The sequence below is a fragment of the Rhinolophus sinicus genome, chromosome X (genome assembly GCF_036562045.2).
Source record: "Rhinolophus sinicus isolate RSC01 chromosome X, ASM3656204v1, whole genome shotgun sequence".
Taxonomy (NCBI): Eukaryota; Metazoa; Chordata; class Mammalia; order Chiroptera; family Rhinolophidae; genus Rhinolophus; species Rhinolophus sinicus.
Window position 1 is genome coordinate 99,273,915 of NC_133768.1, and position 25,060 is coordinate 99,298,974.

The 25,060-nt window shown below is 43.9% G+C and overlaps 1 protein-coding gene across 2 annotated transcripts; it reads left to right on the forward strand.

Annotated features, from left to right (window-relative positions):
• The first annotated feature begins 5,546 nt into the window (after positions 1–5,546).
• Positions 5,547–17,193, forward strand: ZIC3 (Zic family member 3). Of its 2 annotated transcripts, none has more exons than XM_019750463.2 (3): positions 5,547–7,405; positions 8,518–8,681; positions 16,624–17,193. In XM_019750463.2, the coding sequence occupies exons 1-3, from the start codon at positions 6,340–6,342 to the stop codon at positions 16,771–16,773; spliced, it is 1,380 nt and encodes a 459-aa protein (XP_019606022.1). In that variant the 5' UTR covers positions 5,547–6,339; the 3' UTR covers positions 16,774–17,193. The 2 variants fall into 2 exon arrangements, with proteins under 2 accessions (XP_019606022.1, XP_019606021.1); XM_019750462.2 differs by lacking the exon at positions 16,624–17,193 and adding an exon at positions 9,503–11,296 and having other exon boundaries at positions 5,560–7,405.
• The last annotated feature ends 7,867 nt before the right edge of the window (positions 17,194–25,060 follow it).

The following is a 25,060-nucleotide window of genomic DNA, read 5'->3' on the forward strand; positions in this document are numbered from 1 at the left end:
GCTGAGGCTGCTGTCCCACCCTAGTCCAGGGATTGGCAAATTTTTTCTGTAAAGGGCCAGGTAGAAAATATTTTCAACTTTGAAGGCCACATTCAGTCTCTGTAATATAACCTCCCCCACCCCTTCCTTCTCCTCCTTTTCCTACTTCCAACCCTTTAAAGATTAAAACACACACACACATTCTTGGCTCCTGGAGTCATACAAATACAAGCTATGGGCCAGATTGGCTTGCAAATGGCCAAATCACATTCAAATTAGAAGTTAGTTTAACTCGCCCCCACTCTGTCCTTGTTTAAGGGTGGGAGAAAGACAAGGGGAAGAAGGGAGGCGCCCATGTTTTGTTTTAATACGAAAGCCCTTTCTTCCCATCCCCACACTAGGAAAGAACTAAATGAGTGACTCCAAACAAAATGCAAAAACAACAGGCAATTCAATTTTACAAAATGCCATTCCTGAACTTCCTTGGCAGATGAGTGGGCTGTAGACAGCATTTCTTTTCTAGGAGGCATTCTCATTCTCAGTTTGGGTAAAACAGAAGATAATTCAGGTAATGCAGCCTCTGCACCAGGAAGGAGGGAAGGAGCAGGAAGGGGAATGGTGGAATAAGCCTGAACCAGGGAAATGGAGCTTGACAACAGATGGATGGTGGGGACCCCAGACCTAGGAACCAAGGATGAGAGAATCACTGCCAGAAGCCATGCTGTGGTTCAGAGGTCATTTTGGGTACAGGATCCTGTCTCAAGGCAGAGAAATGAATGAGCAAATACCTCAGGATAGTCGAATGCTTCTCTGCACTTGTTTTGGAGCTGAAAATATTTACATTTTAGAATTAATGGAGCATTTAGCAGCTAGAAGGAACTTGGGGTCCCAGGTAAACCTGTGCTCCAGAATGTTAGGCAAGCTTCATACCCCAAATCCATTCTCTTTATTCCTTCTCTTCAGATGCCAGAGGAAGGACTTGTAAACACAAATGAAATGCATCATTTCGTATCTGCCTCTGCCTGGGTTTCCCTCTCCCCTTGCCTGGGCACTCCCCACCTACAAGGATTCTGATCCCAAAGGAAAGATAAGTCCTCTCCCAATGTGACTTTCCTTCTGGCACCTAAGAGCCATTGCCAGTGTGCCTTAAGCCTGGAGGCTAACATCTAGGCACTCCCAGAGTAGTAAAGGTACTCACTGGCAGCAGGATCTGGCAGGCCAAGACCACAGCTTACCATGAGCCTTGCACCTAGACTTGGGTGGTGACCCTGCATTGCCCACCACCTAAGGTTTTAATCCATTTCCTGTATTTCCAGGGCTCTCTTCATAATCCTAAACTGGATTCTCGTAGCTCCATTTCAACTCCCTACCTTCCTTGTCCAGGTTCAACCCTATTTACTTCAGCCTGTGTCTCTGAAGTTCAAACGCGCGCGCGCGTGCACACAGACACAGACACACAGACACACAGACACACACACACACACACCTGTCTACACAGCCTTGATTGACAAGTACAATGAAAATGTCTCATTCCTGTCTGGTTTGCATTTCATTACATTGGGCAGAGAGATATGCCTTGGACTACAGAGGACAAAGGCAAAACAGATTTTTTAAAGGATTGATCAACAATATCTGTTTATTCTGTATTGAATTTTAAAGGTATTTAGGGCATATAAAATATTTGTCAAATGATGGGACTGTATTGAAAACTCTGATGTAGCTAATAAAAGCTAGAGCCCAAATGAACGGTTGGCGAGTGTGTCCGAAGGTTCCGGAGCTCTGGAGATTGGTTTCAGCTCAGCCCCTGAAACCAATTAAGAGCTTTATCTTAGCATAAAAATAGAGGAGTTAAAAACACATTCCTTTCCCAGCTTTCTTCCCCCTTCATTTTTTATTACGATTTGCAGTTTTTCTTTTTAAAAAGATCTGGGACTCTGAAGAGAGGGTGGGGAATTATGTAAAGAAAGTGTCCTTTACCAGGAAAAAATGCCAATAATGATGAGTTTCAAGGACAGGTTTCAACGAGAAACACTTTGTGCTCCACTAGGAAGAGGCAGGGGCACCAAATTCGGTGTCTTGGAATAATTCCCTTCCTGGATTCAAAGATTCATTTCTTGAAATAAATCAGGAAGCATTGGCAGAACGGAAATCCGCTTGCTGGGTTTAAAGGGTCTTTAAAATGTTGCGAGTGTTAGATTGCAAGTCTTTTCTAAATACAAAACAGAAGAAAAGACCCCAGTGTTTCCCCTGGACTTTAAAGAAAATTACTAGGACTCCGACTTAGGATAATTTCATGTCCGCCACAGAAAATGTGTTTAGAAAGAAATCCTGCCTGATAGCACAATATGCTGTACGTGTTTTGTTTTTTAGGAGGCTGGAGTGAAAAGTGCTGCAGAGTGGGGCTCTGGGTTGTTCGGAGAAACCGTCCCTCCTGCCCCTCTGGACGTTCTGTTTCCCTCCTGCTTCTCCAAGATAGATATCAAAATTCAGGGTCAAAAGCTTTGCTCATTTGGCAATGTTTAGTTTCTCTGATTTTATTTATTGCTTTAGATTTGGGCATGAAAATAAATCTTTTTCCTATTTACTGTTTGAACTCAGTGTGAGGGAAAAGATCCCATTATATTTCCTATCCATACAGACATGTGGATATTTAGACCAGACCACATACAACTGGGGGATGCATAAAAGAGATTTATTGGTTAATTTACGCCGCCGAATACACATGTAAACCCCAGTAAGCCAAAGCTGCTGAGGGAGTCTCCGTTATAGCGTAAAACAAGAACTACGACCTCTGGGTTTGAGCTGCCCAGCGCAGTCCAGCCCAGCCCAATGAGTCCTTTCTCCACCTGAGAAAGGAAGAAACTAGAACTCTCATCTGCCTTGCCCTAGCCTGTGCGCGGTGAAAAACTCTTACACGCTTTTTTTCAACCACCACTCTGCTTTCAGATCCAGGTCTCCAAAGCCCTCTGTTCCCCCAAGTTGTTCCTAGGGTCTCCTCCGAAAAGCAAGTCGAGGGGTGGGGGCTACAGGTAATCAGGAAAACTTCAATTATTATAGTCTAACAGGAGTGGTTTGCTTGGGAGTGCTTTGTTTTCTAATGCGGTGGTAACTTGCTATATCTGGAGATATTTCGCTTCCTATCCTGTTTCAAGGTTTAGGGTTCCCACTCCCCCCAAAAGAAACCTGTACCCAAACCAACCGAAATAGAATTTAAAATGGCCTGCCTCTGCCTTGTTTTTCACAAATCCCCCAGCCTCGTCCTTTTGGGGGCATCTGGGGTCCCTGCGCCCCAGCGAGCCACGACACCCCTTGAGAGTGGCACCCTCTGGTTGGGCCCGGCTGCCTCAGGAAAGAATCCACCGCCCAGGGTTTTGGCCTGGCTGAACCGCCTCAGGTCGGCCCCTTAACAAGTATCTCCCCTCCCCACTTCTCGGATGATGATCTAATTGAATTATGCCTTTTTGTTCCAGTGACTACAGAGCACGTGCTGGAGGCAATTAATTATCGGAATGTGGTCATATCAAAACGGACACTGGGCACCGGGTAGGTCAGCGTCGGCAACATCCCCCTATCCTGCGCTCCAGACCCCTCCCCCACCCCCCACCCCAAAGAGGCAGGTTGGACTTCCTCGGCCGCCCTTCTTCCTCAGCCCCTAGCCCGGCTGCCCGCCGTGACTTCCAAACGCACAAGGCCCCTGGTTCTCGGGGTACCTGGCGGGGCTCCCCGGAAACCCTTGCTTCAGAGCTGGCCCGCCTCGGGCTCGACAGCCACTCCCTCCCGGTCCCCGAGCCTCGAGAATCGCTCTCCTCTGAACTGAAGCCGGAGGAAATCCAAACTTTTTAAAACCAACTACCCGCCCCCGGTCCGTAGGGGTTGGTGGAGGTGAAAAGAGGTAAAGGGAAGGAAGAATATAAAGGGCAAAGTGAAATGAAAGGAGAAAAGAAAAAAAGCAATCCTCCCTTTTTGTAAACCTGACTCCAGGGAATTCATTTGCATGATTTAGGCGTATTTGTTCTTCTCTGAATCCCCCTCCCTCCCCCCACCCAAAGTAACCCTCAGCTGAGCGACACTGAAACCAGTCTTGGAGAGCCTGTTCTCAGTAAATGTAATAATTTAAGTTAGCAGTGAACTCACCTTCCAACCTGAAGAGAGCTCTGGAAGTAGAGGGAGAATTGGGGCGAGTTTGATGGCAGGGGCTGACTACGGTAAGTGTGCTACCGGCAGGGTCTCCCCCCAGCAAACTGGTAAAGAAAAAAGGTGAAGTCTTGGCCTGGCCAGGCCGATTGGGGGGCAGGAAGTGAAAGACTGCACTTATAAAGCACTGCCTGAGGCGGTCTCTCCTAGCGCCTCTGAACTTGATCAGATGTTTCCTACAGAGAGATGGCGGCCAGGCTGTGAGGCTGCCTCAAGGCGCACACTTTGGGGCTTGGCTCTGGTTAGGGATGTGACAATCACAGCCATGTTTTTCTAGGCCTTTTCTTTCTACTCTCACTCTCCTGAATTCTTTGCAAATGCCCTGCCAGACAAAAAAATGAGTGGATTTATAGCCCTGTCTAAACCTGGTCATTATTTCCAGAAAGACCTTGCACCGGACGAGAGGGGGCTGTGATCCCACACGCAACCCTGGAAACTAAATCCTTAAGGGGTAAGAAGTCCCCGAGGTCACTACATGCTTCTCCCGGTAGAAATAGAAGAGAGCAAAGCCTTGGCTATTCAGAGGGAGGAAAATTCCACCTCACAGTCAGTTTTCAGTCTTGTCTCCCACTTTCGCGTTTGAAAATGCTAAGAATTCGAAGCTGATTAGCTCTGTGGTTAAGTGAGTTTGCTATGTCTAGTGTCTCCTGTGTCTAGTGAGTTTGCTATGTAGTGTGTTTAGTTTGTTGTATGCATGTTTTGTGTACACTGGCATATTTAGTATGTGTGCTTGTGTGTGTTTGTTGTGTCATGTGGGTGTATTTACTGTGTGTGCCTGTTGACTGTTTTGTGTGGTTTGTTGTGTTACTGGGTTGTGTGCTTACTGTAGTGTTTAGTTGTGTGCGTGTTTAGTGTGATATGTGCGTGTTTCCTGCAGCGTACTTGTGTTTACTGTGTTATGTGTGTTTTGTCTGGTGCGTCGTGGGGGGAGCCGGGGCAGCGGGGAGGATAGCCAGTACTCACAAACTAGGGTCAACCCTTGGCTCAAACAGAAGGAAGATCGGCCCTAACTGTAATCGTTTCTCCTTGTTTGGGCTTCAGGCGGCCGGCAGCAGCTCAGGGCACAGGCGGTGAGCTGGCCGGCCTGGGTCCAGTGTCTCTGAGCCATCAGGGCCTACAGTTGAGTGTGGGGAGGACGCGGCTAGTGGGCTGTGAGTGTGGAACTGCTGCGCTCGCCCCGCGATCGGCACCCTGCGCCCGTGGAGGAAGCACATTCTTGGGGTGGTGAAGCACCGCGCCCACGGGGCAAAGAGTTCATTTGGTCAAAGCGGGTGCAGCGCGCCAGCGGTGCTTGCCTGCTTCGACACCGAGGGAAACCGAGGGTCGCTGGCTGGAGCCTGGCTCTAGTTCCCTACAGCAGCGCAAGCCCGGCGGAGCCCACTCGCGGGCGCCCGGCCGCCGTCGCCTCACCTGCCAAGCTCCGGGTCACGGCCCAATCAGCGGCAGTCGCTCGGTCGCGGCTGCCATGTTCCCCGCACCGCACTGTCAATCAGTGTGGCCGCGACCAATGGGCTGCAGGGCCGGGGGTCAGGTGACCGCGGGCCAGCTGGCTCCCCATTGGCGCGCGCCGCGCGGCCTCCCGCTCGGTTTATGTGAGAGGAGTGAGTGATTGACTTTATCAGTCCAAGGACATTACTCTGGAGGCGAAGAGGGTGGGACTCGCGCGGCGAGCGGCGCGGACCAAACCTGCCTCCTGCCCGCCTGCGGGCTGCGAGCCGGCTCTGCTACTTAGCGCAGCCCAGCCCCGCAGTCCCGTGTGGAGGGAGCCTCCTGGCCCCGCTGTTCTGTGCTCTCGGGGAGGGGTGACCCCGACAAGATTGGCAAACTCCACCCTCCACTTGTTATTTTGCTTATTTTTCTTTGTGCGCGCCTGTTAGTTTGTTAAACCAGATCTAGTCCCAGAGTCTTTCTCCTCCCTTGCCCCCCTCCTCCCCTTCCCCACTCCTCCCCCCACCAGCTCCTTGTACTTCCCCTCCTCCCTCCTACCCCTCTGCAGGAGACTCGCGCAGCGACGGAAAGTTGCAGCCCCTGATACTGCCTTGCGGATCTCCCGGCAGTGTCCAACCACCGTCACTCCTTTCCGACTACCGCACCTCGGAGATCTCTTCCTTTGCCCGCACCCTCGCTCATTGCAGCCGGATCGCCTGTGCCCAGAACGCCCCACTCATGACGATGCTCCTGGACGGAGGCCCGCAGTTCCCTGGGCTGGGAGTGGGCAGCTTCGGTGCGCCGCGCCACCACGAGATGCCCAACCGCGAACCGGCAGGCATGGGGTTGAATCCCTTCGGGGATTCGCCCCACGCTGCCGCCGCCGCCGCCGCCGCCGCCGCTGCTGCCTTCAAGCTGAGCCCCGCCACGGCTCACGATCTATCTTCTGGTCAGAGCTCGGCTTTCACACCACAGGGTTCAGGTTACGCCAATGCCCTGGGCCACCACCACCACCACCATCACCACCATCACCACGGCAGCCAGGTGCCCAGCTATGGCGGTGCCGCCTCCGCTGCTTTCAACTCCACGCGCGACTTTCTGTTCCGCCAGCGCGGCTCCGGGTTTGGCGAGGCGGCCTCGGGTGGAGGGCAGCACGGGCTCTTCGCCGGCTCGGCGAGCAGCCTGCACGCTCCACCTGGCATTCCCGAGCCCCCAGGCTACCTGCTCTTCCCTGGGCTGCATGAGCAGGGCGCTGGGCACCCGTCTCCCACAGGGCACGTGGACAACAACCAGGTTCACTTGGGGCTGCGCGGGGAGCTGTTTGGCCGTGCGGACCCGTACCGCCCGGTGGCCAGCCCGCGCACGGACCCCTACACCGCCAGCGCGCAGTTCCCTAACTACAGCCCCATGAACATGAACATGGGAGTGAACGTGGCTGCCCACCACGGCCCTGGTGCCTTCTTCCGTTATATGCGGCAGCCCATCAAACAGGAGCTGTCGTGCAAGTGGATCGACGAGGCTCAGCTGAGTCGGCCCAAGAAGAGCTGCGACCGGACCTTCAGCACCATGCACGAGCTGGTGACACATGTCACCATGGAGCATGTGGGGGGCCCGGAGCAGAATAACCACGTCTGCTATTGGGAGGAGTGCCCCCGCGAGGGCAAGTCCTTCAAGGCGAAGTACAAACTGGTCAACCACATTCGAGTGCACACGGGCGAGAAGCCCTTCCCATGTCCCTTCCCGGGCTGCGGGAAGATCTTTGCCCGCTCTGAGAATCTCAAGATCCACAAGAGAACCCACACAGGTAAGGGGGGAGGCAGGCGAGTGCGGGATTCACCGCGCCATGGAGCCTACTTTCAGTGCGAGGGAGACGGGTGGTTGCTAAAGAGGGGCGGCGCCCCGCCAGGGCCATTCGGAACAGAAACGCTGTCAGTGTCCCTCCGTCTCACGCCCTCGGGTCCCCCGGCACTTTTGCCCACTTCTAACTACCCGGGGAGACAGCTCTGCGGTCTGAGGAACTAATTGGAACCTTCTCGCGCCCTGGAACAAACTGGCGCCTCCTCTTTTTGTCTCCCTTTCTGGGTTACTGTGAAGCGACTCCGAATGTGTTGAGAGCGTATTGCTTACAAGCGACTTAGCTTTCGGCACACATTCGGGAAAGGCAACCATAGAAATGCTAATGCAAGCTAACTTTCGGTTACTTCCGCTCTTTTTTACCCTTTTTTTTTTTACCCGTGATTGGCACATCTCCCAATTAAATGACTGATACTTTTGTCAAACTATTTTTATTTGGAGTTCCATGTTCAGTCCTTCCGGAGAAAAGCTAAAGTAGAAAAGGCACCACAGTTTCGTGGCTTGTTCAGAACATCTTGTAAAACTGGAGCCCCTGTATTTATATAGTTTTCTCTTTTCGAATTTTAAGTCCGACGACCCAAGCTTTTTAATACTGGACTTGGTAAAACTTGCATTTGAAAGAGGCAAATTAAAAGGTACAAAGAAGGAACCGAAAGGGATTATCCCGTCCACGGTCCATTGTCCCGCCGGGGCTTGGTTGCTTACATCGCCGAGGTAGCCGCGGAACGTGGCCGCGCGTTGGGAGCCCTGGGAGGGGTGGTGTGGAACCACAACTTAGGGGAAACTTTGGAGGACCCAGGGGCTTTCCCATCCTGCGCGAGAACAAAGGGACTGGCAGGTTCGGGGCCGGCCCTGCCCCACCCCCGCCCACCATTCCCCAACCCAGCAGCCTCAACCAGCGCTCTCCATTTTTCTCCAGGGAAAAAGAGATGCCACAGCTGCCCCCAGTCGGCGCTCCCTCTCCGGGAAGATCGCCGGGCGCTCCGTCTCCCGCTGCTCGGCTCTAAGAAGCTCCTGGTCCTGACCATATTTCCCCCCTTTTTGCGTTTTTGCCTTTTGCAGGTGAGAAACCTTTCAAATGTGAATTTGAAGGCTGTGACAGACGCTTTGCCAACAGCAGCGACCGCAAGAAGCACATGCACGTGCACACCTCCGACAAGCCCTATATCTGCAAAGTGTGCGACAAGTCCTACACGCACCCGAGCTCCCTGCGCAAGCACATGAAGGTAATTACCTCTTTATTAGCGGTCGGCGGTTTATAAACCCTCGGCCTGACACTGGGCCGCGGGAACGGAAGCGCCTGCGCTGCCAACCCTATATCCTCCACGTTAAATCCGATTTGCTCCAGCGGTGACACCTTGAACCCATTTTGGGGACCCAAAGTGGGACGGGGGAGAGCACTGTGGAGAGGAGGAGGGAGCGCAGGGAACAATTGGTGGTTTACTGGGAAGCTCTAACCGAGCTCGCCAGGGCTTGAGGTTGCAGTGGCCGCCTCTTCCCGGCTCATCCCTCAGTGGGAATCAAGAGTGCCCGCGCCGAATCTGGGGGTGGGTGGTTCATTTGCTCTTCGGCTTCAGATAAAACAATAGGGCCGAGGAGCGCGGTCTGATTCCCACGCGTTTGTCTGAGACCATGCAGCGCCTAGGGTGCCTGTGGCACTTTTCTCTGTACCTGCTTTCCCAAGTCAAAACGGGCTTGGTGAAACCTGGGCCCGGAGTATTTTAAAGGGCCCTAAAGACTAAGTGCTTAGCCCACTTCATCCGTGGAGAAACCATTTTTGAAGGGGCAGGAATAAAACAGAGTGCTTTATTCCTTTTCCATAATGCCAATATTAGAACTGAAACTGCTTTGTTGGTGAACATCTCCGGGTTTTCTAGACATTGGTAATATGGAAACTAAAACGAAACAAAACAAAAAAACAGCGTTTCTCTTTTAAGTGGGTCACTGGGAGGTCTTGCTCTTACAGCGCTCAAATTCAGCTCTTGTTTTTGCTTGCACAATGCCAGTTGGAATTATATTCATTATAATATATACATGTTAATTTTAGGTTCATGAATCTCAAGGGTCAGATTCCTCCCCTGCTGCCAGTTCAGGCTATGAATCTTCCACTCCACCCGCTATAGCTTCTGCAAACAGTAAAGATACCACTAAAACCCCTCCTGCAGTTCAAACTAGCACCAGCCACAACCCTGGACTTCCTCCCAATTTTAACGAATGGTACGTCTGAGGACAAACACAAACCCTGTTAACCATAGAATGGACCAAATGCATTTTTAAAAAACAGACCAATCAGATGGAAATGGAGTTTTAAGGCAAGAGGCCATGTATAGGGCTACATCTTGTTAATTGTAATTGTCCAGGAAGGTTTCTGGGTAAGATCCAAAAGTAGCTATGCCCTTTTCTCAGGATTAGGAAATATGTTTTGGCATTCAAAGGATTTAAATATATATATTTTTTTCACTGCTTTTTTCCTCCCTTTTTTCTTGTTCTCTGCACACCCCAAACCTAAACTCCTCCAATTCATTTTAACACTTGTCCTGTTTCTTGAGAGGAAGTTACAGAAGGCTTGGTGGTGGTGATGTTAAACTAATTGAAAGTCTTCGCCTTAGTGGTGATTGTTGAAACTCTCAGTCTTAAACCGTGCCAAAGTCCTGTTATGTCTTGAACTTTTCCTCAAAGCATTACTCTTGTGAATGTATTTTTGTTTAATGGGGTCGAAACTGTTGTTCAGTATTTTTTCAGGCTGAGGGTGTGATGTTACTCTACACAGATTGTGACGTTTAGTATACAGTTGCCTTTGTAATAACTTTTTTGTAAATATCCATTGATGCCATATTTATCATTGTAATTTAATTGTTGCTACAAGTGCCGGGAACTGAACAATATTTATGGATAAATGTTTTCTAACAAATTCTGTACAGCTTTTGATTATAACTGCTTTAGCATTAAATTCTATTGTTTTGAAAGAAGAACAAAATTTACAATTTTTGAACGACTGACTCCTTTCTCTTGTTTTGTAACAGCCTCATACAAAGAGGAGACGTGAGCAAATGAATCTTGTTTGTTGGTATTTATAACTCACTCAGATCCCTTTCTTAATTGTTAAATTATTTTTCTATTGCAGTATAGATTCCTTACAGTGTCAGTTTCCATCTGGGAAGACCCTCCTTTCTTTAGCTCAGATGGTTGTTTAACTGCAAGTTTAAATGTGTTTGTCCTGGATTTTCGGCATGCAAATCAAATATTACTGATTAATTCAGTTAGTGGCCATGACATCTCAATCTTGTACTTAAAAGACTGAGAAGCCGGGTTTAATCACCCCTGCCCTACATATATAAACATAAGGTAACCTAATGAGTTTTATGTCCCTTAGTTTTTTATTACCTTACATAAAAATGAACATTGCAGCAAGATGCATGTCCGTCTGTTCTATCGAGAGATCACCCATATACCTATATATGTATGTATCTATGACTTACCTAATCTGCCTATCAAATCTATCTAGTTACCTATATATTTTCAAAAGTAAGTGTATGTCTGAAACAGTGGTGATGAGTAAGGCCAGTTGAGCCGTGCTTACTTATGGTTAAAGTGCTTCTTAAAAAAAAATCATAGTCCATTTACAATTTTGGAAGGCAAAGGCTGATTTGTTTTGCTGTATATAGTTCATGATTTTCACAATTATTCATAACATTTTATAGCAGTGTAATAACTGCAGAGGTTCTGAAATGATACTATGGAAAGAAAAAAACATTTGCAAAATATGTATTTTTAAAGTTCATGGTTTGTAGGCAAAGATGTTAAGAGCATTGTTTCCATTAAAATCAATAACAATGAAAAATGGTTGTTTGCTTTGTGATAAAATATTAACAATCCATTTAATCTTCAGTGAAGCAACTCATTTGGACAAAGTTCTTTTACAGTTGTTATATGAAAAGGAACATTACTTTTTTGGGGAGGGGGTGGAGTGAGTAGAGTATTGAGAGACTTCTTTTTACTAATTTAGGGTGCTGTTTAATATTGAGAGCCCAATCTCTGCATGAATAACCAGCTTGCAAATCAGTAAATAGAATGGTGGAGATAAGGAATTGTAAAGAATTTAGAAACGTAATGAATAGGCTTAAGTACCTCCTCTTGAAGGGGCAATGCTCTAGGTTTTTTGGTGGCAGTCAATTTGGTATTATATATAATCATTTTGCATTCTAGAATTTTGTTTATTGTTATTCTTGAAGAAATAAAGTCTTGGCACATCTTATTTATGTTATAACATTTTTGTATTTGGTGCCTGATATTTTTTTTCATGTTTAAATAAATCAACTTTAAATTGAAATGCTCAGAGAACTGATAATTACAAGAAATTTTGACTCCCTGGATACAGTTGAAGCAGCCTGTTTTAAGTTATCTACTGATCTTTGTCAACAGACAGTTAGTTATTGACAGTTTCTAATTGCAAATTGTTTGCATGAAATTTTTTGTTTTCAGAGATTGGGGGTTTTTTGCACTTTCCTCCACTAGTAGACAAGGCAAGGGCCTGAATGCCTTGAACAGAGATTGGGATGACTTCACAGGTGATGAGCAGGTAACCTGGTCAGTCTACCATTCCTACCCCAGACATTCACATCTTGACTTTGACACTGAGGGTGCTAGACCAAATTCCTGTTTTAGGATTTTTCCTTCAATTCAAACCAGAGTGTTTTAAATGCACATCAAGTTTTGAGAAAGTGTATATTCATAAGATTGGCTCTAAATGTGTTTCAACTGAAGTCTAAATGGTATTTTCCTTCTGAAATATTCATTGAACTTCAACAGTTTACTGTTTTCTCCATGAATTCCCTTTCCGCCCCAACTTAACCTAACCTTAAATGGGAGTAGAGTAATGGATTGGTTGCAAGATTCTCAGAAACTTGTTTCTCCTCCCCCCCGTTACATATATTAAGTATCTCCTTAGGACACATAAAGAAAAGTTTCACATTTCCTTAGTAGGCTTGAAATTGTTTTACCAGAAAACTTTACAGTAAAGCATTGTGTCCTATGAGGGGAAAGTGCCAATTAATGATGACCAATATTAAGATGTTGTAAAAGTTTTGCCCCTCTACATGATTTCCTTTAATTTGGGTATGGCATCATATTTCTCAAATAGTCTATGTCCCCTGCCCTTGTCATTTGTTGCAAAGAAAAGCTTATTTTAGTAAAAAACAAACAAACAAACAAAAAAACACTTCACAGATTTTCTTCCCATAATCTGACTCTGGGAGTGCACATTTTACATTCTTGAATTTTCAGAAAATACCTTACAGAATAAGCACCACCACCACCACCCCCAACAAACAAAAAACCTTACAAACCTAAAGATGGGTCAGCTGGGCTCTTAGTGTTATTTTCCTTCTTGCACCTGGTAAGACCTTTATCTTTTAAAAGTCCATTATCTTTTCCAAAATTGGTGGTTTAGTTTAAGATTTCCACTGTTGGGTGTGGAAGGAGGAGGTGTCTATTTCCACTCAGACAGAAGTCTGGCCTTCGTCCAGTTTGAAAGGTTAAAGATCAGGGTACAACCCAAGCATGGCAGTCAGTCTTAGCTACTGCGAAGGTTGCAGAGCCAGCAGACACCGCCTCTGCTCACAAAGCCTCCCAGGAAAGTTGTGTTCAGGACTTCCTTGCCCCTGCCACCTTCTCGCCGCCTGTCTCCTTGCCTCTTACCAACCGTACCCCCCACCCCCCATAAAACCCTCCAAACAAACGAAAAAAGTCTAAGGACCTCTTTCCACTTAAGTTTCTGAAAGAATCGGCACCGGCGTGTCCATTCCCCGAAGAGCGGTTCTCCGCTTGGCAGCTAGGCTGGGTGTATCTCAGGCTGTCTGACCCCAGAGTTTAGTTGCGTTTTGCCCCGGGACGAGACCAGGCGTTTCCGAAGTTAGTGTTCCCGCTCTGCGGTCTTCTGGCCCCTCGGGGCGCCCAGGTTCTCTATGCACACACCAAGTTCTTGGAAGTCCCTATCGAAACTCGGGCGCGGGGGAGGGGACCTCATTTCCTAGGGTCAATTCTCTTGCGGTCTCGGCCCGCTGACCCTTTGACCTCCACCTACAGGGTCCTTGGCGGCCGTAAGCCGGCGGTCGCCCAGGCTCTGAGGACACTTCGCGCCCCATCGCCTCCCGGCCTCATTAGGCTGGCGGGTCTGTAAAGCAGGAATCAGCCGCTGCCTAATCCGGACCTGGGGTCAATACGACCCCAAACAATGGTGAGCTCCGAAGGCCACAGCGTAGCGCTGGCCGCAAACTTTGTGTTCCATTCATTTTCTTAAGGCGGGGGTGGGGGGGCAGTGCGGCGAGGGAGCGAGGTACTCATACACCCAAAGGCCGCTCCTGGTTCACGGGGCTCTTAGCGAGTGTCCTTTCGCTCGGCCCTCCGATCTCTTCGCACTGATAGGGATTGCAAAGGATGGCGAGGCCCGGACCCTGGTTGGCGGCCTACTCGAGGGTCTGCTTCGGCGCGGGGAACAGACTTTGAAGTGGGTTTTTAGCGCGCACTAGTGAGTGCTGGTCCGGGGCCGCAGCGGGGACCCGCTGGGAGGAAAGAGAAGGCCCAGCCCGGGCCCCGACCCCTCCCCCGCTCCCCATCGCTCGGGCCTTTTCAAGCCACGGCTGGGGGCCAGCCGTCCCCCTTCCCGCGCCGCGCGCAGGCGCACACCCCGCAGCCGTCGAGTCGGATTTTGCTGCGAGGGGGGTGGGGGGAAGAGTTGAAAGCCGCTCTGCAGTGCCGCTGCCTCCACTGAGCTGGGAGGGAGGAGAACAGAGGGATGTGGGAAAGGGGGTTGGTTTGGGGGCGGCTCTCGAGTCGTGAACATGGCGGCCGGATGCGAACCCCCGCAGAGCGCAGCAAAGCGCAGACTGCGGGCTGCCGAAGTGTTGTGTGATTTCAACTCCCTTGTTATTCCTCAGCTCTGAGCGCTTCGCGGGAGAATGTAGGTCGTGGCGGCCGAACGCAAAATTGTTTTAGAAAAAACGGAAGCAAAGAAGTTCTTCCAGGGCATTCTGGGAGTGGGAAGTTGACGAGCCTTCTGGGATTGGGGTTCCCGGGGGACTTGAACATGAAACCCGCCAGAGGCCGCCCCACCCTACCGTCCCGACCTAAAACATTTCCCCCGGACCTCAAGGGTGGGGAATGCTCTTTTGAGTTATCAATGCCCTAGTCAGGATTCCACAGCACCTTCCAGTCCCTAAAATGCCAGTGAGTGGACACTGTATTCTCTACTAGGACAATAGCGGGGCCCATGAGGGGAGCACTTAAGCACCATTTTCAAATAAAATGTCCCGGCTTATCGACTGAGACGTGCCATTTGGAGTTCGAACCCAACACGTTGCTCAAGCCCCGATTTCTGCATATCTCATTTAAACGTGTGCATATGAAAAATAGCACTGTCGTAGCTTTTGTGTGTGCTTTAACAGCTGGTGGTCTTACGTTAAGGAAAAAAGAATAAGCCACAACCCAAAAAAACTTTAATTCGGCTTTTGCATTAACTGCTGTAATACTACATGTAAAAAACCCCTGATAGCTCTGGGATCTTGAGCTTGTTTTCTCCGCAGAAAAATGCTGCAGATTCACCGTCGTCAGATGTGTCTCTCGTGAGGAAAAAAAAAAAAAGTAATAAAAGAGTAGTTATTGACCCCTGGCTCCTCTAGAAAAATAAGCGGCACGAATTCTTCCAGATTGCATGTTCTTGAAAGCCAACAGCTAAACGAAAAGGCCACCTCAGGGCTGCCCACTGTCAAGCATTTGGGCTCCTCAAGGTGTGGGGTTAGTTACTGTGGACCACCTTGGGGAGGGCCCCAGGTGGGTGGGCAGGTCATTAGCAAAGCTGGCCCAGATCTGCGGGAAATCTGCAAAAACAGTGCCTTTATCTGCAGAGAACAATTGATGGGGTTGTCTTTCCTCCTTTTCAGTGCACAAAGAATACGGCTTTGGAGCAAGAATTTGGAATATGCATTTAAGTTGTCGTGCTTTGCGCTGGAAACCCCTGGGCAATTAAAATAAGCATGTACTGTAGTAGTTTCTGCCCTTTCCTTATGTGTGATTCCTTCAAGTCAAGGGGCTGTAGACAGTTTGGAAACTTGTTTTGAAATTGCCACCAAGCGATCTTTCTCTTTTTTCCCCTTTGGGTGAAATTTCCTTCCTGGGCTCAGCCACTCCCCTCTACCCCCTCACTGGACTATAGTATTGACCTCTTTGAGAGATCAAACAAAGTAGATGGTGCTTGCTGTATACTTCATTTTTCCATGCTGTAGTTTGAGCGTTTTCCTGGTTAAAGCTCTTGGTACCAAAAGTGTGGAAAGTAAAAAGTTCATTGACTTGAAAAAGCTTTAGCTAATGGTTAAGCAGTTTGTCTCTTTAAGAACTACAGAGCCCAGATTGTCTCTTAAGTTGACTTTAAAATAAAGCTAAAGATGCACTGGTGAACTGTCTCTCCTGGATACCTGTGGTGTTCTTTGAGTTACTTGATACGGTAAAACTCTGGTTGATTTTCGTAGGAGTTATGTGAATGGAATTTCTGCAAAACCGGACGAATGATAAATTAGTAGAACTCTTACATTTGTTTGATCATTCCAAAGGCCACAGCTTTTCCCACTGAGGTTTGGTTTCTATAATAACTCCTGAAATTTACACCTTGAATAACAGTTTGCAGAAATCATTTAAAGTGAGGGAATGTTCAGAGCATTTAGACTAATAGTAACTTAACACAGGAGCAAAATGTCTTTGAATAAGATTTGAGAAACTCCTGTTTCAAAAAGGCAGCTAAAACTAAAGAAAATATCTTTCTTTAAAAGTCATCTACCAAAGCATACAATTTTGTATACTTTTAATGTGATGGCAGTTCAACCTTTTTACAAATCTGATGAAATGTGAGCTTTACAGTAACTATAAGAATAGTCTACACCAGATGGCAAGTTTATAATGTCTGGTCTCTAATAGGATGTATATGTTATCTGATGTGTTTTATTAAGACACAACCTATGTAAAGACCATTTGAACATAAGGTGTTAAAAACAAAAGATTCCATCATGTTTCTTATAAACTAGCATTTAAAAGAATATCCAGTAACATTTTATGAAAATATTTTTGGTAAATGTAGCCTGTTTTGACCTATCTGCAGTTCACTTTTTGTTTTTTTACCAGTGTTGTCCTGCTTGGTATCCGGGACAGTCTCTAATTCCTGACGAAGAACTTGATACTGACGTTGGTATGCAGCAGCCAGCCTTCCATAGCACTACCTATGCTAAATGCACGGTTAGTGCCGAACCTACTGTGCAAGAAATGATTTACTGATGAGGTTTCAAAGAAAACCACATCAATTTGATTGTCTGTTACTTTGAAGTGAACATTTTAAGAGTAGTAGCTTCTTCCCTACGTGTAAGAAGACTATTTCCTTCTTTTGGTGGATTTCATTCTGTGTTGAGCAATCATATGTGAAATGAAAAAGCAACAAAGTCCCCCACCACCACGTGATTATAAATTGAAGGATGGAGGTGAAGACTGGTCTAATTTATAACCCAGTGTGTATTATCTCATGCATTGTGTTGACCTTGTTGAAAATCTCTTTCAAATATCTGTATTCCACATGTAGAATTAAAGAGTTTAAAACTAGAAACATGAATGCTTGTTTTATTAATTTCATTTTTGTGTGCAAAAACCAATACCCAGGATCCCTACAACTGTTGTGTGACCTAAATAAAGCCATTTAAGTTATTTTTCATGATCATTGTTTTATTACAGTGACAACTATATCCCCTAAACAACCTTGATTAACCTGTTGAATTAGGACAATTTATATTCTATTCACATGTCTCATGATATAGCTGGGCTTTCACTGAGCAATAAACTTGGGGGGAAAAACAAGCCATTGAACAAACCCCAACCAACTGTTTTGCGCTCACAGTGTTCTCCTGGAGGGAGTCATAACCAGGTGTTGGGGAGGTCAGGAGAAGAATTCAGAGTCAGGTTGACTGGAGTGATTAGAAGGAAAGATTGGAGGAAAGAGTTTGGAGAAAAGAGCATTTGAACACCACTACTTGGGCGAGAAAGGGGAAAAGACAAAGCTGAAGATAACCTCAGTGGAGAAAGGAGGGCCTCTGGAGATGAGACATTGAAGTATAGCACATTATGTGTATGTTATTCAGAAGCCCCAAAGTGGTTCTTGGTGCAGACAACTTGCAACCATTGATTAGAACACTTATAGAATCATGGAATATAGGTGTTATTAAAACACAACTTGTCATAAATTAACTGTAGTGTTAGAGAAGATGAAGACACTTCAGAAAAATTCTTGAAATTCTAGATACTTGATTTCTCATTTTAAATTTAACGTCTGTAATATAATCTAATCTGAGTGGCCATCATTCTATGTTTTGATGTGATTATGCCCTTATGAATTATTGTAAAATTGCAGCCTGATAGAGTATATTGCTATTGGTTCTTTAGATCTAGTTTTATTAAAATTTCTGCTAAGTAGACCTATGATACTGTAAGTTTTAAGTAAAGGGAAAACTACTCATCTTCCTCTGATTTTTGTTGTTCATTTACAGTGAACAACAAAATGAGTTACAGACCAGTCAAGAAAGACTATGATTCTTTAATTCTTAGCTCCCTAAAACTTGACATTTTTATATCCCCCATAATGATGTTGGTAGAATTTTTTGTTTGGTTTTTGTTTTTAAGAACAAGAACTGTGTTCTTTCAGACAGGCAGTGGAGTATTATAATGGGATTATTTAAAAAGCCTTTGGAAAGGTAAACTACAAAGTTGTGCATGAGTCAGCTGCACTGTGATAATAATACCTCCTAGGGTTATTCTGAGAATTAAACAAGAAAATGTCTATAAAGAGCCTGGCACAGTGTGTCCCTAAACAAATGTTAATTCCCTTCTTTTACTCTTGCAGGTAGTTTTTGTTTTGTTGCTTTTGGGTAGTTTCTTATTTTTAATGTTATGGAATATTTTACTGAAAACATAGTGATTTGTACTGGGGTGCAAATTAATACAGTTTTCAGAAAACAGATGGAGACTTAAGGGCATATAAGAAATACTGCATTTCATAAGCATAATCACTAGATCAGGCATGTGGGTTTATGAACATAGCTATGAATATTTAAACACATAAAATTAAAATGTTATTAAATGCCTGTTGTTCATTATCTTCCAATGAATACACTTATTCTTAGATCGAAATAAGTTGTGTACTTAAAATCTGTAAACATAGTAACTTAATGGTTTACTTTTAATTTGATAAAATTTTTACTTTAGTCAACAGCTTGATTCTTACTATATTTAAATTAAATAACAATTTTACAATGTGAAAATTGACATTCGCATTTAATAAAAAGATTAATTCTTACGATATCTTAAATTATTCAGTTTCCCCCTACTAAATTTATGTTAGTATTATGCGGGTGTGACTATAGAGTAATGAGACTGATTTTCTTGTGAGGCTTGGAAGCTAGCTCTGAAAGCAATTCCCAAAGAGGAGTCCCTGAAATGTTTTGACCAATGTCAGCATCCTTAGAATAAGTTTACAGACTCCCTAGGTGATGGCCTCATTTAGAATAAGAAACAAAACAAACAACAGCCACCAGCCTTAATAGTTTACAACCATACTATTGGTTTTATTATTTTTTAAAAGGTTACCCTGATTATTTTATGTTAATGAAAGTATAGAAATGCTGTATTACATTATAATAAAATGTATTTTTTCTCAGTGATACCGGTAGGTCTATTTATGCAGGAGAACAAAACAAAAACATCAACACACTAAGCTCATCCCAAATGAACTGTCTGAGTGGGAAGTATTTCTTTCCTTTCCACTGATTTTGGGGACCTGGAGCTTCCCAGAGTCTGTACTGTTGAATGATAATGGCTTTTGTATTGAGGCCAGGGAGACTTATCATCATTCCTTTCTTCACTGGTTTATCACCTTTGTCTATCTCTTTCTTCCTGACCCTATTAAATGCAGGGGTCAGCCATGTTCAATCTAAATTTTGAGTATTGGTTTGCTGTTACCGAGTAAGAGCAAGGTTATGTTTAAATGACCAATTTCAAAACTGATCTCTAATGCAGTGCTGTAGTGCCTCTCATGGCCAGATTCTCCTGTGGGTGCTCTCACTCTACAGCCCAAAGGATCAAGTCAGCCAGCACAGTCTTTTCCCATGGAACAGGGAGGGAGGTGTGGGGTGGGGGCAGGAGAACAGATTTGTAGATTCTTAGAGAAGTGTTCCAGGTCCTATTGCCTTTTATTGTACTTTCCTCAGGGGGGAAAACATCTTTTTATTTTTTAAATCAGGTCATCAGAAACTCCATTGGTGAAATGAGAAAAACGTTATTGCCAACAATTCCCTCTGTAAATGGGCCAGAGACAATAATAGAAAGCTATTTGTGGTGCAGATAAATAAATGCACTTTAACATCTTGATATAAATCCAGTGCATAAAAATTGTTTACAAATGATTCTCTAATATTACCCAGCCAGAACTTCCATGGAAGAGATACACTCATATTTTTGCAGCTCATCATCAACAGAGTATGTAATTGGTTGGCCAGCTGATAACATTTCTTTGGAGACTTCACTGTTCTTTACCAAAAATATTTAGCCAGGGTATCGACTGAGATGTGACATGTTATTGGTTGTAGAGATAACCCAAAGCAGGTGTTTCGTTAACTTCTGACTATTGACATATTAAATGAAGACGTTCAGTTGAGCAACATCAGTGATTTCAATTGATTCATCAGTCGCCAGTATCTAGCAGCCTTCATGTTTCACTTTGCTAACAAGCTGATATCCCACATCTGATGCCAACAACTCTGGTCTTGCAAACAAATGACATGTTTGATAAATCTTTTCAAAATCATTATGCACTTCAGCATTTGTCTTTTCCTCCAACACAGCATCTGTACATCTGTTCTAGCAGGCATCTATTCCTTGATCATTTCTGAGCCCTCCACGATTTTTGAAACTGATTTGCAGGTACATCAATGATGTGAAATGAAGCTTCTTCCATTGAATATTATGTTGTTGAACACTGAAACACAACGTTTATGTCCAAGGCACTGGATTTAATTTTGTGAATGAAACTGCCAGGAAGTGTTCTCACAAGACTTTCTGATAAGACACTGCTGTGGAAGAAACTGAAGGGAGGGGAAGAAGCCCTCATTAAGGAAAAATATTAAGGACATCTTTTTTATTGTCTTTGCTATGGGTACTTGAAACCTTACATCACCTTTACAGTGTTGAAAAGCTTCAGAGTTTTCAGGCATCTCTTTGAATTGCTGAAATGAAAATTCACATGGTCCAACTGATTAAAAATAGATACAATTCATTCTTTAGTGAGCCCTGTTTAACTGCATAATTTGCTTATATGCATAAAACTGAGGCAGTCAGTCTCTAGTTTGCATGTGTCTGGATTGCTTGCATCTGGCTCCATTAGAGTCCCTGTAATTGCATATTGACTAATTGTGTAATATAGCTATTTGAACACTGAATTTATTTATTTATTTATTTATTTATTTATTTATTTATTTATTTATTTTCATTGATTATCCTCCTTTCATATGTATTTTTTAGTTCTATTTTCTTTTTTTTTCTGAACACTGAATTTAAACCCAAATGCTTCTATTAACACTGGTAATCAGTTTGGATAAATGAATAGTTGGAATATAGTACTCAAAAAACAGAACACAGGGCAATAACCACTTCCCTATTTAAAAAAAAAAAATCTAGAAACAACTTTGAATTTATAATTAGCCAGTATGGTTTTCTATTAGGCAAATATTAAATCAGAAAATAAATTGGTAATCGACAAATGCCAAATCTTGATACAAAATAAATATTTTATCAAATCTATCCTTGTTTAAGTGTTTTAAATTGAGCATCCACATACATATAAATATGTTAAGATTAAATAATTTTGAAAAGGTAATTGTGCATTTGTTTTCAATTTGCAATCAGTTCTTTAAATGTATGGCTGCAGGCATTTATTGTTGGAGTGGGGGAGGATTGCTTCTGTAGCCTACACAAATTGAAACTTATTTGGTGCATATGTGGTGTTTAATAAAGGAATTGTGGCTTGTGTGTACACACCTATACATTAATTTCTATTAAAACTGTGTGTTCACAATATTCTGGTGTTTGAAACTAAAGTTCCTGGTAGAATCAGGAGAGAGCATTCTTTAGCTAAAATAGATGATATAACCCATTTCTTTAGTTCTATAAAAGTATTACCATTACAGTGCTAAGTGTAAATTGAGTGCCTCAAATATTATGTTTGATTTTAAATGTATTGTCTAGAATGAAAGAAGTGGGAAACCCCACTGATCCTCAAGTTGAGCATTAACTTCAGTCATATGTGGTGTGTCACAGGTTTTTCCTCCTCTTAAATGGTTAAATTCAGAGCACAATCTGAGGACCATTTCAGGAACTTTCCTACTTTAATCTTCGAAGAATATTCCTTGATTTCATTAAGCATTCTAAACCTCAGAGAGTAGCTATATCTAATAGAAGCCCCAACTTCGGTTTTTCAGAAAACATTCAATATTAATGGAGAAGTTATTATGTACATTTAAACTGGTTGATTCGTTAAATCAGCTGGATGTTCTGGCGCTGTGCAGGGACAACTGTGTTTATAAGGACAAAATGAAGTGGGGAGTCTGGAAATTATATAGATAACTGGGTGTTAAAAAACTTACTGTCATGCAGGGTGTCATGCGGGGTCTCTGGTCCTGCTCCCACATAAGAATGCAGGACATGGTGAGGCCAAAAAGGAACACCCACGGAGCCATAGATAGGGGAGTCATACCACTACAGTCTTACTGGCGGCTGGGTTGGAGACACAGGAAGCAGGCGCCACACGATCCGCAATCCACACTCCGCCCTTGCTAGCCCCCATTTGCTGGCAGCGTAGCCATGGCAGTTATATTAGTGGCCAATGGCTCACTGGTTACAGCTGTCGGCCAACTAGCCACAGCTGATGGCCATCCAGTCACACTTGATGGCCATTTACTACCTGAGCCAGCACCTTTCCACGTGAGGCCGAGAGCCTGGAAACTGCCCTCCTGGCTCTGTCCCCACACCTACTTTTGCACCTACTATGTGCCTGGTTTAGCACAATGTCCACCAATAAATGAAGTTGAAGAAATAGGTGAATAACTCAAAGTTTGTTTACATGAAATATACTACATAACTTAATTGACATTCTACCTTTTGCTTATTTAGATATTTCCACAGAATTAGGAGGGTCAGGGAGTCGCCTGATGTGTGGCTTGTGAGTCACCTGTATCAAAATTTCTTGGAGCCAGCTCACATAAATGAAATGAAACCTCTCAGTGTCAGGACCTCGGGATATATCTTTTAAACAAGTGTTCTGGGTGAATCTGATATTTATGAAAGTTTGAATTACTTGTCTTACAGAGAATGACAAAAGTTGAAACTCTTTACTACCAATTTATCTACTTGATCACCAGTGGCCTTTTAAGAGTCAATATATCAAAATGGCCTGCTCAATTAATAAACTTCAAAATGATTTTTGTCTAAGGCATTTTTTTTCCAGTGTGGACAATTGTCTCAATTCTCTCTACTTTATTTTGCCAACATACAACTGCCAGCCATTCAGACACATAGATGTATATCTGAGAACAAATTGGTATCCACAAGCAGGGGTAGATTCCTCAGCTTGTGTTTGTTTGATTTAACATTTAACTTAAATGCAAAACCCACGCATTTTTGTATTTCCAATAATTTTCCATTCATTATGCCAAAAGTCCTCCTCCAGATTTCTGCAGCTTTCTGTGTCGATGATCATGACATATTAAAAATGCTAACATTATAAGTACTGTGCTGTCTTAAGAATTCTAGCACTTCCTGAATCAGAAAATAATGCCCTTGCTTTTTCTGTAATGAGTAAGAACAATAATTCTTTCACCTTCCCTATATTTCTATTAGACAGACATTACAACAGCTTCAGTTGGAAGGAAAAGCCAACTTTAATGTTAACTTTTAGCGTTATGGATGCTAAAGGATTGTTTTTTTCATTATATTAAAGAAAATACTGGGATGACCGGTTAGCTCAGTTGGTTGGAGCGTGGTGCTAGTAGCACCAAGGTTGCCGGTTCGATCCCCGCATGGGCCACTGTGAGCTGCACGCTCCTTAAAAACTGTAAGTAAATAAATAGAAACGAAAGATTATTCTTAAAAAAAAAAAACCCTGTAGGAATGCAGGAGGTATAGATATTTAGTTCATCGGCATTTTCTAAGTCATAGAGTGCTCTGTGCTGAGTCTTTTCAGTACAGGCAGTTCCAACAAATAATGAGTTACTCTCCATAATTTGCTTTTGAAGTTTCAGGTTATTTTAAACTCACAGTTTATTTCTCTCTAGAATCAGTATAGAGAGCCTGGATTACCTCACAGAAAGTTTTTAGAAAATTCTTCTATTTGAACTTTAATTTACAATGTAGTAAGATGATAGAACCATAACAGTGTTTAGTGACTCAACTACATTTGGCTCTCCTCCTCTGGCTGCATAGACAAAATGGGGACAGCTATGGTGGAAGTAGGAAAAGAAGAGACCATCCCCTTTTTTTCTGTATCATCCCCTTGGGGTTTGGGTAGGGCTGACGAAAGTTCTAGAACTGGAGTGTTCATTGAATTAGGTTTCTGATGTGTGATCCAGCCGTTAACTACAGGTAGGGAGTGAAGAACAGAATGGGAATAAATTGGCATGTGTGTTGGAATTTGTAAGGCAAGGACTTTGTAGGGAAAAAAGAAGGAAGGCAGCATCTTCCCTCTTTTCAGAACCACCCCCTTGCTCATTTTACTATTCTGCTTTGAAAAGCTCTCCCTTATCTCAGTTTAAAGATTTGTTTTCCAAGTCAGATGAAAAGTAAACCAACTGAATCTACCCAAATTAGACGATAACGAAAGAGTAAAGGCAAAGCATTTTAGCAGTAATCGATTATTTTTCATTTCACAAGAGGAACCGTACCATTGATTGAATTTTCATATTTTTGTTTTAGCAGAAACCAATTGTCTCATTCCAGAAACAAAAACTGCATTCTCAACTTTGTATTTTTGTCCCATGTGCTTTCAAAACATGCCCATTTCCTCAAAACAGCATATTAATTCATATCAAGCCTCTTCCATCTTGAGGATAAACTACAATAATGTTTACATAAATAGTGTTTGCAGAAAAGAATTGTACAAAATCAGAAAGAAAGCCCTATTTCTGTCTGTGGCTTCTGCCATTTTTAGCTTTTTTTTTTAAAGTTACCATTTCCTGAGAACTTTTTGAGTGCATTAATTACTTAAATGTCAAGTTTGCTACATTCAGCTCATCTAATAAAAGTAGCTCAACCTGTAACATTTTTAGTTGTGTACTTCCTAATTTTATGCTAATTTTTCAAATCTTCTAATTTCTTACTTTTTTTAGTACTGATTTTTGCATTTTCCAATGTCAAATTTTCTGCTAAAGGTGTCAGAACAGAACAATTTTTAGTGAGACAAATAATGAAATAAATATAATAAATTTGCAAACAGTTGCAATAAATGTTTGTCATTTAGCTTAACCTGATGTTAAAG

What these genes read in the sequence shown, in the direction of transcription:
- ZIC3 (XM_019750462.2), top strand. Translation starts at nt 6,340, where the DNA reads ATGACGATGCTCCTGGACGGAGGCCCGCAGTTCCCTGGGCTGGGAGTG. An exon ending in CCACAAGAGAACCCACACAG is followed by an intron (nt 7,406 to 8,517) that starts GTAAGGGGGGAG and finishes TGCCTTTTGCAG; the next exon opens with GTGAGAAACCTTTCAAATGT. An exon ending in CCCTGCGCAAGCACATGAAG is followed by an intron (nt 8,682 to 9,502) that starts GTAATTACCTCT and finishes TGTTAATTTTAG; the next exon opens with GTTCATGAATCTCAAGGGTC.